This window comes from Acanthochromis polyacanthus, chromosome 15 (genome assembly GCF_021347895.1).
Source record: "Acanthochromis polyacanthus isolate Apoly-LR-REF ecotype Palm Island chromosome 15, KAUST_Apoly_ChrSc, whole genome shotgun sequence".
NCBI classification, from domain to species: Eukaryota; Metazoa; Chordata; class Actinopteri; family Pomacentridae; genus Acanthochromis; species Acanthochromis polyacanthus.
Genome location: NC_067127.1, coordinates 17,241,004 through 17,259,051, shown reverse-complemented (window position 1 = coordinate 17,259,051; position 18,048 = coordinate 17,241,004). Strand labels below are relative to the sequence as shown.

Genomic DNA, 18,048 nt, shown 5'->3' with positions numbered 1-18,048 from the left:
AGAGGGTGAGACACAAACTACAGCTGGCTCCCAGAGAGAGACGCCTGACTTCAGATTAGACGAAGGACATGCCAGTCCCTAATGAAGCATGAATCTCAAATTTCAGCCTCTGTGGACAAAATGTAGTTGGACTTGGTGAGGATACCGAAATAGGAAACTGACACTATAAATCCCCAGCAAATAAAAACCGAGTTCCTTTTATCAAGACAGATTTCATGTCTTTTCACAGGACAGGTTTAGAAGAGGAGATAAAACAGTGTTTCAAGGCTGTGAACACAGCTGGTTAACATACAGCAAAGGATCTAAAGGGGTTGTCGGATGTTGCTCTATAGCTGGCAGACTCACTTTAGAAAAATAAGTTACTTCCTCTAAAGGTCCAGTCTTCACCTGCAGCTGTAGATGAGCATCAAGGTCAACTAACTAAATGGAAACACAATGAAAAGTACGAATGAATAAAGAGTAGTTATCAAAGAGCACAGTTTTAATACATGTGGCTTATGGCTAAGATTATGGTTTTTAACTTTTCTGCGAGTTCTTAATTTCATGTTAGATCAGTCCTTTTAGCTATCTAAACATGGAAGTTTTCAGAAAAATCTATTTTACCATCAAGTATAGTTTATTAACAATGACTTGCTGATTACAAATGAAATGCCATTATTCTGTTAAGTTAGTCAACTTTTGTGCTTCATAATTTGTACTTGTCTACTTAGTTTAGTTTTACAATCAGTGTTTCAGTTGTAATGACAGCAGAAAATCAAAAGTTAAACTACTGCTATGTAGACATGCCGATTTACACCAACAACAGCATCACAAGGTGTCTCCTATGCAGGTTGTTTATTTGAGCTGCTGTGTAACACTCAACCCTACGACACCATAATGTATACAGCCTGTTAGTGGGTTAAGGAGGGTTAAGATGCAGATGAAATACTATCATGACCTTGTCTTTGAAGAGTAAATCACTGTGTTGCTGAGCTGCCTGAAGGTCCTGTGTCGCCACGTGCGGGATGCCCCATATCCTGTTGGGGTCACCTTCACTGTTTGACAGGTTTTATCTTGGGCATACTAAACACACACACAGAGGCTATTTACAAGGGAAACTTCTGCAGCCTACCCTTTGACACTGAAGGCCAAACGACAACATGTGTGGTATCAAAATCGATTGTGTGCTGACAGGCATGTTTCAATGGAGCCAAGTTCCACTACGGTACATTTTAAGGTACAATGGGTGGGAGTAAGTGCAGCTACAGTGATTGTCAGATTCGAGAATGAACAAAAATCTTAACGTCTTCTTGGTGCAACGCCTGTTGAGAAGCATGTGTTCTGCCTCAGGTCCATGTTGTGTTTAGACAAACATTTACACCGTCAAGGTTCTACAGTGATAACAAGACCCACTTTAAGCAGCTGGACTATCATAACAGCGGCCCTTTCAGCTATTGATAAGGGGCAATACAGCCTCGTAGGAGATATCGAGGCACCAGGCTTCTGACCTTCCTGAACTACTAAACAAAAATCACTGGACCCTGCAGAACTTTTCAGGCTAAACAGCTTACGTGTTTGAAACCACCCGCTAAATTCCACACAGATTAAATATCATGGTGAGATTCTGGTGGATTAAACTCGAGGTTTGGGGCTGGGATGTTTTGGCTACCAGTGAGATTACCTTCCTCTTGCTCAAATTGCAGCCCAGCAACACAACCTCAACGGTGGTAAGACAACTTAAAATTAGTTTGGATTCTACATTGAAATATAGTCAATGCTATGACTACTTCATTAATTACAACCAATACACAACCAGGGTAATGACTCAACAATAGACAGAAAGATTAAAAAAAGACATCAAATAAAGCATAAGTGTTTTCAACTAATGTTAGAAATAGCGTCAGCATGCTTTCCATATTCACTGAATGTAATAAGTGACTCTGCATATTGCCAAATGGATCCAATGTGTTAAGGTTGGCAGAGCAAAGCAAACATGTGCGCGTGTACGTGCACACCGCTGACGTCAGCTCGACAAGAGGAGCTGTGAGTCACTAAGTCATGCGAACACATCCAGACAAATTCAAACACACACAAATGGCACACTTCTCCAGAAAAGAGAGAATAATGGAATGAGACTGAGCGTCTTAAGTCTCAGTACTAAAGCTGAGAGTTCGAAATGACTGAACATTGTCTAAAATTCAGTCTCAGGGTAACTGAATCACAGGCAATTTGATATTTTAAAGCCTTAAAAATCCGAACAGAGTTTGACATTTTGAAAGGGTGCTAAAAATGCAATGCAACAGGGTTTACATTGGAGAAAGAAGTCACTTAGATGTTGACCTCAAGCAGTGAGTGAAGTGAAAAGAAACCAGAACATTGACTGTCAACTGGGGTCGATCGACATCATCCAACTGTGGCGACACACTGCCAACAATTTCAAAAAGTAGCTTTATAGGACTCCTGATAGTCTGCATCATGTGCCAGGTTTAGATGAAGCTGTGAAGCAAATCCAAAGTGAGCTTCTGAAATGTTGTAGAATTTTTTAAAAAGTAAATACAAATTAGGCTTGTTTCCATTATTTATGCTATGGACTAAATAAACTTGGCTGTGGAGTTGTGAGGTGGTGCTATAGGCTACCTGCTAAAAAACACCTTTGTTGAAAAGGGAAAAATTAAAAACTTTGGCCATCTGCTAGAGAAAAACAGATGTTTTCAGGAACTGTTGTCAATCAGGAAAGCAGTTGTCAGTCTTTCATGTTAGCTAGTATCAGCCATGTTTAATGCTGTTCAAAAAGCTGCATGAGCTGAAACAATAAAATCACTGTCTTTGGCTGTAGTGGGTGAAAAATGTCTTCATTCGCACATCTCAGCTGCTGCTACCACTCCTGTTCTTTCATATAAGTTGCACACATATTCTTGTTTAAATCTGGTCTGACCAACCAAGTTCCTCCTTTGAAACTAAGACCTGAAATTATTCAAGTTATACAGAAGACCTTATTATCATTTGACTGAGCTCTAAAAAAAAAAAAAATGCAGATAAAAACTAGGTTTCTCACATCAGTGAATTACATAAGGGTCAGTGGCCTCACCTGGGCTTGGTAAAGCACAGCAATGACATCAGAGAGACTCATTCATTGCTGAAGGCCACTTGGGTATTGATGAACCCAAAATGACAAATACTGAATCCTGTTGCTCACAGCGAAAGGCAATCAAAACCCATCTGAAGTACACTCATTATCAGCAGTTCACATAAAGGTGCTGAAGGACAAGTAAAGGCACAAAATCTGAATTCTAAGGACAACGGAGATAATTTAGACTTTGGCATTTAGAAAAGACAAAAAAGTAAGCCTTCAGTCAGACCAACATCTCAACACAAAGAGATGAGTTAAAACCAGTCACCATGGCTGTCTGCAGAGACACATGAATACCTGTCATGGTAAAAATATATTACCAAAATGCAATCAGAGAGTGAATACACATCGTCATGTCCAAGTAGTTCAGGGGCCAGTGCCAGATTCCCCTTCACAGATTCCGAGCTGTCTGCTCCCAGCATGCCAATCTGTCATGTCCTTGTTCACATCCTGCCCCTCATAGGATGCCCTGTTCCCAAGCTTAAAATGCCTCCCAATTTAGCCCAACCTGGGTTTGTCGTAAGCAATTATACACAGAGTGTGATGAATGCCAACAATGACAACATAAGCACAGCATGAGCTCCATAATCTAGGTGGCACTGCTTTTATGTGCAACTAAACTTCAGCACTGTTCAGTTCCTGGGAAGGTGAAAAATAAGTTGCAAATGTACAGGGTTTGGCCGCTCACTGCTTGTGTGCGTAGGTGAAGGTCAGTGCAGGTGGAGTTGGTCATGCATGGGTCGTCCTTCGTGGGGCAGTGAGCAGGTCTCAGTAAATGAGTGTAGCAGAGGCACTGAGGGTATATCGAATTGCACTCCATGAGAAAGAATGCTCCCTAAGGTCATAAATCAGAGATGGGGCAGAATTTCGCGCCTTTCTGCAGCTCAGCAGGCCTGTTTACACTGACGTAAGTGGCACTCAACAGACTGCCACTAAAGCCCGGCCTGTCATTCACACACACGCAGCCTTCTCATTTATGCTCAAAGAAATGAAAGCATGCATCAAAAAACAAGAAATTCTGCACTAAATCATGTTGTATTTAACCAAATTTAACAGCACCAAAATGCAGAAATCTAATGTAAACAACGTTCAATTAATAAGCTAAACTTATAATCTGATCGGCTTTATTCATTTCAGACTACACTAATTCTACCAATGTATTTAGTACTAACACTCCAATGTTTCATCCAGTCAAAAATGCAACTCCCTTGAAAGCACAGGGCTCTCTTGACTGAACAGTTTTATTGTCCTTCACTAAAGTGATAAATTATTCCTCAACAAATACCTGCAGGTAAAATAAATATAATAAACTGGGAATAAATATCAGCAGAAGGGCTCTGTTTTGGATCACTGTGAAAGGACAACCAACTTGGGAAAACAAGATGTGGACTATAAATTTCAACACAATTTCCTTGGAAGACCTACCAAAATGAGGAGCACCACCAAAAAAACACAAGCAAGGTGTCCAGCAAATAATTCATGATGGCGCGTGCAAGCATTTGTCAACTGCATGAAGACAGACACCAATAACTTTTCAGCCCCGTTAACTGCCCTCATGTTGTTAGGGCTTTAAAAAATAAACATTAGAGGCACAGTAATGGCCTGAGAGGCACAGCATTTGGTGATTTTAAACATGTTCACACCAAAGAGTAATAATAACATTTTCTCAATCTAACCTGTATAAATGCAAATTATGAACCTTAATCGACCAACTCTTTTTAAGTAAAGAGTAGAAAGCAAACGTATGAGGGTGGTAAGAAGCGTCTTGGAGTGTGTTTGTGTGTCTAAGTGTGTGTGTGCTTATGGGAGTTCCTGTGTGTAAGAGGCTTAAGTGTGCTCATGTAAACAAATGTGCAGTGCTGGTCAAGAGAACCTGTGTGGCCAACTTGCTTAGAGCCGGTAAGGATCGTGTCCTAATTTGTACAGTAACAGAAAACAACATCTTGACCAACTTAAAACATCAGAACAACCACTTAACTGCAAAGTCTTCCATTTTATAAATAACTCAGGGAAAACAAAGATTTCCCTGTAAAATGCTACTTGCTGTGCAGTCATGAGTATAGGATAACCCCAATTTCTTAAAAAAAACTGCCCTCCTGCTTTTAAACAGGATGTTGGAGATATTATGTGGTGTTTGATTTCTTCCTCTTCACCTTCAATCAGCCTAGAGACACTCCCTTTCAGGCCTCAGCATTATCTGCTCACAACAGGAAATCATGACTCCTTAAAACCCATCCTGGTTCTAATCCCAGTGAGAACCCAAACAATGAGAGGTAATCTTCAAAAATAAGCATCATTTTGATCATTTAATAAAAACATTTATTCTCTCTTAATGCCATATCGATAAGTAAATGTAAATGTTGCAATTTTACATGTCTTCCAAACTTTTCTGTTTTATTATGTCTATTTACAAAGTGTTTAAAAAAAGTGCTACATCATACTGCAAAATATCTCTATTTGCATTTGTATTGAAGCCTGTTCCTCCTGTGGTGGCCTGTTGGGCTGAAAAATTTGGGTAAAATATGCAAGTGCATGTTTTCCTGACAGATATTGTGATTGCAATTTGAATTATAATGTAGTTTTTTAAAGAGTGAAACCTCAGTTCAATATTCACTGTGTAAGAGAATTAAAACAAGAGATGGAACTTTACCACATGAGATATACTATCTAAGGCATTAGTGTCACAAATAGTGTAGAAGATGAATTTGTAAAACCATTGATGGGTCAGTTTAAACCCTGGACAGATGCACCGCATGATGTATATTCTAAATTGCAACCTTCTTCAATGCAGATTGCAGAGTTACAAATTCTGAGTCCAACTTCAAATTAATTAATTGTTCTGCCTTTGTGGCCAGTGAAGCTTTAGAAAGTAAATCCAGCAACATCCAAAGACAGTGAGGGCTGGTAGACACAGAGGAGCTGAGAGGACTCTTATCCACAGCTTTCTGATCCCCACCATCACGTTATCCCAGTGGGGTTTTCCTGATAACAGTCTCGATGATAACGGTAGCCCAGGACCTGCACTACTCCAGACCATGCTAACGCTACAAGCTACCTCATTACTCCACTGGCTACTGGACTATCACAAGTCCATCACCAGCCCAGTGGCACCTAACCAGCTACAAACTCCCAGTTATCACTACTGTCTTACAGCCAACAAGGCAATCATCACAGATTGCTGTCTACAGAAGCCAGATCCTCCATTTGGTGCACTGAAATGAGAGGACAGCATTTCTCCATAAACTGCTTCAAACATTAAACGCTATTTGTTTTCAAAGGCTGTGCTTTAGAAACATTATGATAACAATCAATGAAAGCAGTCAATAATTTAAGTTTTCTAATGTTTGGAGACATTTAGGTGCCGTTGAGTAGTTATCTTAAATAATGTTGTTTCAACATATCAATATATATTATTTTGTTTGCTTCTGTTCTTTTTTAGTCAGTTTAGATGACATAAATAACTATTTGATTCAAGAACCACAGTGTCAGTACATTACTAAACCATTTAATTTATATATATATATAAACAACACAATATTTATATATGTACTATGTATGTGTTTTTTTTTTTATCTTGCTCTGTTGTCATTATCAGCCACCACTGACAAACCATCCAATCTCTCCCAGTGACAGACTGGGGGTTCAGATGGGGACCGGCAGACAGAAAGGGGAGCACAAACAGGTCTGATGCTGATTAGCAGTAACCAGTACTTGAATATTCAAAAATAAATAAATTCCAGATTCATATTTTTGTCTTGGTCAAAATCAGTGACCATAGTAGTGACAGTAGCTGTTGTAAAAGCGTCATTACTATTCATAGTAATAGTAAAAACAATGACTGAAGTAACTATCACAGAGCTAGCATTAATTCTGCAGATAATCAAACGGGGGGAGCGTGTTTGCTAGAGTGTTTATCGGGAGGGTGGTTCACCGAATATTAGTGGGTTTAACAAATACCACTTCAGATTTGTATATTTGAAGTTTGCCTGTGAAGCAAGTAATACAGCTGAGTCCAAGTTTTGGATGTGGCCCATTCTTTTGAAATAGAATGTACTGGTCAAACAATTTCACTACACAAGAACAAGGTACTTCCAAAAATACTTTAGAAAATATTATGTCTTTGATATAGTAGTACAAGCTATGTATCTAGTATAGGGGGTCCATATTATTTCTCAAAGTAAAACATTTTCAACTAAGCATTAAGACAAAGCAAATACACCTTGCAAAATAATGCGATGGCCACAGGTAAACATGACGTCAAATGAGCTGGCAGATTTAACACTTGAAAGGTTTCCAGAAGTACTTTCAGATTCCGAAGTTGCAGCTTCAATGGATGTTGTTGAAAATTTTTCTTTTTAGAAAGTCAAGCCAGGATAATTCTTTGAACTGAATGTTTGCGAAAGCACTAAAAGCCTTCTCATTGCACTCTTCATGTGTCACACTTGTTTGTGAATGCAAGTTTGATTTTCCACCTCCTTCTGTATGCGTGCCTTTCTAAAGCTTTCAGAAGTTTTAATCATGATAAATGAGTTCCCAACTGCACCTGGAAGCATCAGCAAGCTTTTCAATACAGTGTCTGTCTTCAACTGTAAAACCACATAATGTCTCCTACAAAAATAAACCCTCATTCATTTTTTTTAGCAGAAGCAACTTTCACATTTTTGCAAATAAATATAACCCACTGTAATTAATGGTAACCAGTGGTGTCTGGAACAAATGCTTGAGGCTGAAAGCTCACACATGTAAGAGTGTTGCCCATATTCATTCAACATTTAGCAACGTAGCATCACTCCCTGGATAAGACAACTGGCACACAGTGGGTTTATCACAAAATGCTGTGAGCTTAAGCTTTAATCATATATATATATATATATATATATATATATATATATATATATATATATATATATATCTTTGTAGTGTTTGCAGAGGGGATAGATTACAGAAAAACAAAGGAAATTTGAACACTGAGAAATTCAACTGGAGGCTCTATGATTGCTAATGCAAAGTATCATGGTTTTCCCTTGCTGGACATTACTAAATATATGCATTTATGCATATGGGGAAATAGTGAGAACTTGCATGTGTATGTGTGTATGCTATTAAACCACACTGCAGCATCTATGTGTGTGACTATGTCTGGGTATATATATGCGTACACACAAGGACCAATTATTTTTCCCTTTTGCAGTGCAGGGTACTTATGGTCAAAATGAACGTGAGGAGATCAGTTATATTTGCAAGATATACTCAGAAGCAGCTCAAATTAATAGTTTTGTAGCTATATGTTAATAGATTTATTTATATTACTGCTATAATTAAAAAGAACATAATAGAGGGCTGCTGTGCTAATAAAAAAAAGAGAATTTACCACTAAACTGATCAATGGTAAACATGAGGAAAAAAAAGGAAATGCACATAGTAGAAACCATTTAGATACAGAATATTTCTATTTTTACAATGTAGATAAAAGTGATAGCTCAAGAATTAATATCCTGCACCTCACCTGGTTCCTCCAAAGAGGATGATTCGATCCCCAACCATACAACAGCACTGTCGCCTCCGTGGACATGGACCCTTCCCCTTTGGCTCTACTTTCTTCCAGGAGAAGGCTTCTATAGTCAAAAGACAGGAATTAAGTTAAAATAACATTGTCTAGACATAATGGTCAAATAAGAATAAAAAATAGACATATATACAACTGTCTGACTTCTTTTAAAATAAGGTATTACAGTAAAACTTCAGATTTACTTCCTCGAAAAAGCTAGAAAATAATAGTGTTGATTTGTGTGGGCTACATCATAGCAGCTATGCAAACTTTCAAACACTTAAAGTTACATAAACCCAGTAGTGCTTTCCTGCCTGCATTTCATTCAGTTTCCTGCTATATTCAATCACAGAGACCAGGGACAAGGGAATGAAAAGGAGCAATGAAAGGACGAAAACAAAACCTAACCTTCATTTGAATACAAAACTTTACACTTCAGAAATAGAAACAAATCCTCTCTTGTGCTCTGAAGTGCAGTATGAGTGACGACGTTGAAGGTCTCTGATTTGTTCCATATAAGGATGAACTGTGTAGCCTCACGCTCTCAGACCCAAACCGCATCACTGCATCTCTATAGCAACAGGCCATTCAGGCTGGATTGGATAATGATGACTATAACTGAAGTGGTGCCATCTAGTGGACTACAAAGCGCAGGTTAGTAAACGGCAGATGTCGGGTTCACTCAGCATAAACCACTTCAGAAACAAAACATCCCACCCACTGCTTCATAAATACCAAACCCTCTGATTGACAAGAAGCTGGAACGACCAGTAGAGTTCGGCTTACTATCAAGGCTATCATTCCACACATGCCATACCAACTTTTGTCATGACCTCAAAGTGTTACTAGTCAACCTCAAATATATCTGAATGCCATAGTGCGCGAATGCTGCCACAACAGTTTTCTCCAGCAATGACTATCATAAAAATGGGCAGGAGCTGGGATAAGTTAAACTAGAATTGCTATTTTTTTCATAATACAGAAGTAATCATCATACAAGTAAAGTGAACAAATAGCGCCATTTTACCACCATGTAGGACACAATATTGACAATGATTATACACCCAGGTCTGTTGTTTCTGTTCTGGTTGGAACGACAGCAAAAGGTTTCTCCAAGAAAATACATAAACTGACTAGAAGGACAATCTGGTAACATTTGTCAGCACTCCGGAGACTGAATTATAGTCAGTTTTTCATCTGTGTGTTTCTGGCAAAAAGAGGGGGCATCTGTGTTTCCCACTTAGCATAGTGAAAAGACAGCAGACAGCCACTATTACAAGACTGACAATGATGCAGTGGAGGGGGAGAGGATTGTCTGCATGGCTCTCTACAGAAGAATGAGGAGGAAAGTGGGTCAACGCAAGCTAGCCCTGCCACTGCTGCATTTCCTCCATAGAGGTAAACACTCACCAAGCAGGAATTCCAAAAATACAATCGAGCAAGAAACGCTATCAGACACAAGCAGCAGCAGTTCTGAACAGCAACATGACACGCTTTCTCAGTTTGACTCATGTAAATAGGGAATCACCTGGATTGAATTTCCAGAGGTCGTTGAAGTGTCGGTCCAGACGGGCATTGTATCCTCCAAATATGTACAGCTCTCCATTATATGAAACTGAACACAGAAAGGAAAACAAAAATGAACCATTTGCTATACTCCATCGTAAAGATCAGTTAGGTTTGCAGCATAGTAAATGGAACAGCAGTAAAATTAGTCGGATTTGTTTAATCTGACAAAGTGGGCAAAAAATACAATCTTACACTAAGGAAACACAGAATGAGTAATGGTCTGTATATTCTCACCACACAAACAATTCAAAAACAACCCAAGCTTAAAAATGAATTAGAGAAAAGTGACACTGGAAAATGGATGCAGTTTGGACACAAATTGAGCTATAATTATCAGTAAAGTGTCATACGATTCCTGAATTTCAAGTTCTTCCACTTATTAAAGAGAATGCCACATTAATTTAATGACAAGCGGCAGATCATTATTTGCACTAAGTTAAAAAGATGAAAAATCACAAGTTTTTTGGCTACACTGTATCCTACTGTAGCTCAAACTTCTCATCTTTAAAACAGAAAGTATCTAAAAGTGAATAGTGAAGCGTTTGTGTCGTACAGGCTGAGTGACTCCGGCGTCCCTCTGGCAATGGCTGTGTTGAAGGGGTGCTCAGCCAGCAGTTGGTCTCTGTGTCAAACACTTTGATCTTGTTGCAGTAGATCTCGTTGTTAGAATGGAAGGGACCAAAACGGTCTGCCCGCCCTCCAAACACAAACATTTTTGTCCCAATGATGGTGGCCGAGTGGAAGTCTCTCCAGCGTGCCGGAGTACCCTATGAAGAGAAGATTGCAAGATGATGCTGTGATGATTTCACACTCACAAAATCTGAGCAGAGACAGAACATGAAACAGTCTACTCAGGGCAGATGATAAGTTCACTGGATGTAACCTACATATTGTTACATAAGCTTATATACACATCATAAACTAATTTTAAGTTAAAACTCTCCCATTTCTTTCAATGTTCAGGATAAGCTTGGAAACAAAACTTTGTCTTCTGCCAGAGAAGAACAAAGCAACAGCAGTTAAACAGCGCCATCTACTGCACCAACTAACCAACTACAGAGCCACAGTACATCCAAACCATTTTCCATGCACCACAAGCCTTCAAAAACATCGTAGAGGACATGAATATTGTGCAGAATTTAATGAGAACCAGACTCAGAATGATAATTTAGCTGTCTGTGGTTACTAGAGAACTATGATTAAAACAAGAGGGATGAATAGTGAAATGAGATCCGCTACCACTGAATGAAACCATGCCTAACAAAGGCAAGCCTCCCTTTGCATTTAGCTGGCCAATAGTCAGGATAAAGCCTTTCACGTGCCTTCCTTTGCAGAATGCGCTGCCACTGCTTTAGATGAATTTGATGCAGACAAGCCAACTCTTTAACTAGCATTACAAACAGAAGATAAAGGAGAAAAATAATATATATATACCAACAACTATAAACAGGCTTTATGAATTACGCTTTATGCATTATGTTGTTAAATGCAACAACATTACCACTACCACAGTAAACCAGTTTTGTGTAAAAACACAGCAGGTAGTCTTGCTTTCAAAAAGAAATGCAACTCAAAGAATATGCATAAAAAGGTATTATTCAGTCACATGTAGAGCTAAATCTGTAAGCACCACCATGTAATCTTCTTGATGACAAAATGCTCTCAGTTCAGAAGTAAAACTAGGTGAAGGGACTTCATCCACAAATCCCTAGTAAACCCTATCGTGTCGCACAGTGTCTGCGTCTAACACGTATTTGACAGGAGTATATCATACGCGCAGGTTGGCAGCGCACACACACACACACACACACAAACACACACACAAATGGCATTTTCCAAAAGGGGAGCGTATATAATCCTCTGTGAGGCTTTTTGTACTTGGCCACCTACCAGGGAGCTGCATTACAGTGCCTTTGTAACCAGCCAATCTGACCATTGGGCACTTGTGCAGCAACACTGCCAACCCCCAGCAATAACTAAGGGTTTGTTTATTTCCAGCTGTGCTCTGAATATAACAGAGCAAGTTGTCACTACATTCTATCTTCGTGTTTCTGAGTGAGTGCTTTGTGTCGACATGTATTTGGATCTTCATTTTGAATATTTTACGCAAGACATTCTCAGTACAGGAATAACTAAAGAAAATATCTTAACAGTTTTCAAGAAATAAAAGCCGGTAATTGTAACTTACTCTGGCATTAATTAATGACCAAACCATGGTGGTGGTATCCAGCTTGTGGATGTCATTGGAGAAGCAGTCAGCCTAAAAACCAGCAGAGGAAGCTAATTAGACTTTAATATTCAGAGAGTAGGCTCCACAGTGAAGAGTGATGAAACCTCACCAGCTGTTCATATCCTCCAAATATATACATTGCCTTCCCCAGGACACAGGCTGAGTGACCATCCCTTGCCCCTGGAACAGTCCCCGAAATCTTGGGTGTGAACCATCTGTGGGTATCTATGAAGCAGAAACAGTTTCAAAAGTACTGACATAACATTTGAGTCACGTACTACAGAAAACCGTCACACATGTGCAGGTGTTACAGCTACCTAAGATTAAAAACTTTTTCTCTGATCAAGCTTCACATCAAACAGGTGCATGTCAAAGGAAACACAGCCTGAAACTGTCACTTCACAGCATAAGTTAGACGAGGGTCTACTTACTGACATCAAAGGCATAAAGCACATTGCAGGCCCCCTCTGTGTCGTTACGCCCACCCCAGAGGTAGATAGTATCATCCAACAGCACAGCTGTATGGCCATAACGCATATATGGCACTTCACGGACACGTTCATGTCCTCCCGTCCTCACTGGAGGCAACTTCATCCAGCGCAGTGACACTGAAATATAAAACAGTCAAGAAAGGGATATTAACTCAATACTTGGTGCAAATGTTTTTTCTTTTCATTTTATATGTGAATATGTTTTATAAATGAGAAACACATACATTAGAAACATTTTTCAGGAAAAACTATAACACATTTCCTTCGGACGAGCATCCCTATCAAAGCAAATATAAACAAACAATGCATATTGTAGTACAATAGCTACCTTCTTTTCCTGACTAATTTTCAGTCCACGATGCCTTTTGTTTGTTTTCTTTATTAAAGACAATTAGTAAAACCTCTGGGAGATTCACATCCAAGCCATGTAAATTGCAAAAATTGAAAATTTCATTAATCCTGTACTGCTGTTTAAAATAGCTGTGTTTCTTTTACCCTGCTGTTTGGGATGGCAAGGTGTAACAGAGTGAAATCTTTTGTGTCACTAGGACTGAACAATCAATCTGTTTCAATTAGAAGTTACAATTTGAAACTATGCAATTAACAAATTGCAAAGACTGTGGCATAGCATGTACCTTAGCAAACACATCTGAGGTTTCAAATTTAATGTCAATGATTTTACAAATACATGCAATCTTCTATGTGTGACACTCACACTTTTGATGGTATCTCATATGGTGATGCTCCATCATGTTTTACATCTATTACACAGTGAATATTGAACTGAAGCTTGAATATTTAAAATGAAATCACAAGTACAAACTCTGTCAGATGAATCGCAATTTGTCACTTGTCTGAAAAATAGACAAGTGAAGAAATAAAGGCAACAAAAAAAAAATCAAAGGATTTTTAACAACAACAGGCTTTGCTGTAAAATAGACATCAAAGAGAAGAAGCACAAAGCAAAATGACAAGAAACAATAGTTAAGGTGGTGCCGTTTCCATTACAATCAGTTGAGGATTTGGCTCCACAGATCTTTTCACGATAGAGCAATAACAGGTAAATTCAAGCTACTTTGAGAAGTTGTAAAACGCAGGTGGCTGACCACACGGAGGGAAAAAACTAAATAAAATGGGTTACTAGAAGGAAAAGGGAGCAGTTACATCAAGAACAAGAGCAGCACATTCAAAGAAAACACCTGCGTATGTGAGACAGTAACTGAAAACATCTAAAAGAGAAATTTTAACAAACCACAAAGGAAAGCATGGGTTATAAATTCCAGCTGCAATGAGTTACCGTTAAAGGGGTGCAAGTTGAATAAACTCTGAAACATTCTCTTATCCCCTCACTTCCTAAATCGAAAAACAAACACTCCCCTGCTTTTTTACAGATAAAAATGTAGGGCATTTAAGCAGAAAGACTTTTCACCTACTTAATAATTTGAGTGCTAACAAAAACCTGCAGTAGATAAGCACACATTTAACCAATTTTACATCAGCATATTTTTCAGTGACAGACTGCTCTTGAGACCAAATTATACTTTTTTTGATTTATTGAAAGGGATGAATAACTGACTCCCCACAGAAGATGTACTTACAGCCATCAACAGCCAAAAACAACAGGTTGCATTATGAATTCACAAATTTGCAAAAAGGCTTTTTACAGATCCCTAAATATATATATATATATATATATATATACACACATATACATATATTCATTACGTACCTGTGTTGAAGACGTGCACATCAATCTGACGGAGGGTCTCGTAGTCCTCCCCGGAGCAGTAGCCTCCAAAGGAGTACACCTTGTGCCCCACCGCCACAGCAGCATGGTTGACTCTCCGCGGCCCTCCTTCTAGGTGCACCGACCAGCGCAACATTCCACGCGCAAGCACCTCTGTGACTGGGAGTCCTTAGACCATCACTTTGTCGCCCGCTTGGACCCCATCAAGCCAACACCATGGAAACCTGTGAGCACAACAACAATAGCTGTAGCAGCACTCTGTTTGGGAAAACAACCGGGCAAACTGTGGAGGGGCAGTCGAGGAAAACACAAAGGGTAACTGTCCTCCTGGCGAACTCAGCTCTGCTGTTGGTGACAGGCTCACAAGCCCCAGTATCTAAGCTGAGAGTATTTTAAGAGGTGATTAGACCTACACCTACCACTCCTCTCTTTTCTATTCACTCTTATCTCTGAACCCTCCCACTGCACTACCAGTGCCTTAAATACACAACTATAATAATAAATATATCCACCCCCTTTGGGCATTACCATTTCAACAACAATGCTATATCAATATCATGGCACACAAATGGATTCAGCCATCTTTTAGCATTAGTAAACTCCTTATAGGCTTCTGAGGAATTATAAAATGACTGTGTCTCCACTCCACTGAAAACAGAGCCACGATAAAGCTATCATATGGCCATCTTGGCAACTGGCTTTGCATGTGTGGACACTCATGCAAAGCCAGTTGCCAAAAGTGTCTGATGAAAATTAACAGCTACAAATGATGAAACTGTTAGGGTTAACAATATTTCAAGAAGCAGTTTCCAATTGGAAATATTATAACCCATAAACAGCTAAAATGAGTCTACTTCTCTCTAACCCTGTGCCCCTCTGCTAGCTTTTCCCGTCAATGACTCACTTTCTCAGTGACCTCCAACCTTTGTTTGCTCTTAAAAATAAAATCCCCAGAAGACTATTTAACATAGACCTTTCTATTTCGAGCCCACACATCTCTGAGGCCAGAACTGGGCAACAGGCAAATCTGAAACTTAACCTAACTGGAGCCACTGTTTTGTTGTTCACTAACTCATTTGGGATGGGGGGCATGCTGTACCAACAACAAGGTTGACTTGGTTGACAAATTGACTTCTTAATACATTTACAACGTCCAGCCATTATTGTTATACATTTGTGACAGTAAATGTTCCCTAAAGATCCCCATCCTGTGTCTTTCGTTATTAGATTTTGAGGACAATTACATTTTTGTGAAGGCTGAGTTTGGTAGCAAGCAGCTACTATCCCCTCGACCAACTGAACAGGAGGATATTGTTGATATCTGATAACTAGCCATGGCAGTGACAACTTGGAAAGACTACAATGGTTTCGTAGAAAATGGGACTCTGTGAACAGACAGGATAATTGATGTATATTCATGCTACTGCATAGATCTCGATTGACCATGTCAACTGGCTGCGCATAAACCTCTGGTTCATAAAGCTAATCCAGACCTGGTGACATTGAGCTGGAAAACAGTTACTACAGACCAGTTAACGCCTCATACACCAGTTAGCCGTCGTTAGCTAACTTTGTCACACTGGGGCAGCACACGCCTATAAAGGGACGAACCACCTGGGTGGCTCGTCTCTCAACATCTCCCGTAAACAGAACGACAGTGTAACGAATAAGGCGTCTCTATATCCAGCTGTTTGTTAGGAAAGGAGGAGCTGGTGCTAGCTAGGCTAAAGCTAAACTGAAGCTAATTTAGCTAGTAGCTAGCTAACGTGGACTGCACAAAAACAACCGGCAACAGTGAACACAAAGGCGTTTAAAGCCAACCTTGGTAAAGCGGCGAATGGGCTCACCAACAGACAATAATATCAACAGAAGTGCAATTTTTCTACCTTTAGGTCGAGTCAGCTTGTGGTTGACTGGTGTTTAGACAGGCAGGGCTATCCACTGAGAGCCCCTGCCCAGACGGAATAGGAGGAGAAGCCGGCGTTAGCACCCCCTGTCGGCTGTTTTCACCCAGAAGAAACCCCGTGGGGATTCTTTAAAAATCACTTCTACCAAAAGTACCCTTTCCTAACAGCAGCGTTTGCTGACAGAGTCACGTCTGCACATTGTGGCTCTCATTCTTCACATTACTCCCGGGTAGGTTAAGTGTTAAGCAGCACGGCCAGACTAACCTGTCAGGCGGCCTCGGGCTAAACTACTTTGAGCACCTGATCATCCTCAGCTTCCTCGTCACACAGGAGTAATTGGATTCTTCCTTCTATCTCCTCATAATTACAAGTGGGACCTGAGAACACCAATTTGTATCCAATAATTTAATTAGAGGATAAATCCCCTGATTTCATCTGTATTTTTAAATGATTGGGTCCTCAGGCAGAAAACATGGAAGTTGACAAACATTTTAAGAAAACAATAAATAAATTCACAAATAATGGTGGGCAAATATTAAACTATCCAATTACAAACAACAATTGCCATGATAGCATCAACAAGGACATGGGTATTGGAAAAAAAAATACATGAAAACAGCAATTCTGTGATTAAGTGATGCAACAGAATTGATTGCAACAGAAAATATAAATTATGAACCCATTTAATGACTGGATATATTGTAGAAAACCTCATTAGATCTATGTATATGCCTTTATGTTTATCCCATTATAAATCAAGACATCTTCAGCATAAATTGATATGGAAATTGTGCCAGTTGTGCATAAAATTTCAGCAGAGTTTGAAGTGTTTCTCCCCCTGAATTTCCCAGGGAAGACACCCAGACCACACACTTATTGTGTCACCCCAAATATGAAAATGAAACACATACCCATAATGGCATATCCACCATTTGAAACCATATCTCCTACATCTGTTATAGGTTATTGAACAAGCAAAATAAGTGAACAAACAGCTGATATTATGTTAAAACACTCACTTTATTGGTAGATTTAAAATAAGGTAACAAGAATCAAGGGCAAGAACAAGTAAATTCATGGTACTCGAGCTAGAAAGAAATTATGAAAAGAATTGGTCTGAGTGAAACAATAAGTTTACAAGCAAGTGTCAGCTTCTGCAGAAGTTTGAGATCGTAATGAAGGGCTGCAACATTGAATCCCTGAACAGATGGAATATTTAAATGTTGCTTTTGCATATCAGCAGCATCTAACCAAATGTGTTGGAGCTGTAATGCTGTTTCTGCTGTGAAAGTTATGTGCCGTCACATGAGTGCGTGATGTTTCACCTGAAGCCGGCCACCGCGAAGTGAAGTGGTGTGGTCTGGTCTGGTCCATGTCAAACACATTGTGTTCAGCAACTTACTAAATCTCATGTCTGCAGCAGTGAAGCATCTTCAAATGAGTATTG

At 39.4% G+C, this 18,048-nt stretch overlaps 1 protein-coding gene across 1 annotated transcript in view; it reads right to left on the bottom strand.

Moving 5' to 3' along the window:
- The window catches only part of klhdc3 (kelch domain containing 3), a 29,210-nt gene extending 12,494 nt beyond the window's left edge, over positions 1-16,716 (bottom strand). The window contains exons 1-8 of the mRNA XM_022191252.2: positions 16,581-16,716; positions 14,677-14,918; positions 12,888-13,064; positions 12,566-12,681; positions 12,415-12,486; positions 10,780-10,993; positions 10,186-10,272; positions 8,616-8,724 (exon numbers count right to left, since the gene is read on the bottom strand). Coding sequence (XP_022046944.1) covers positions 8,616-8,724; positions 10,186-10,272; positions 10,780-10,993; positions 12,415-12,486; positions 12,566-12,681; positions 12,888-13,064; positions 14,677-14,830 — 929 coding nt within the window. The 5' untranslated portion in view covers positions 14,831-14,918; positions 16,581-16,716. The remainder of the gene's footprint in view (positions 1-8,615; positions 8,725-10,185; positions 10,273-10,779; positions 10,994-12,414; positions 12,487-12,565; positions 12,682-12,887; positions 13,065-14,676; positions 14,919-16,580) is intronic.
- Positions 16,717-18,048: the final 1,332 nt, after the last annotated feature.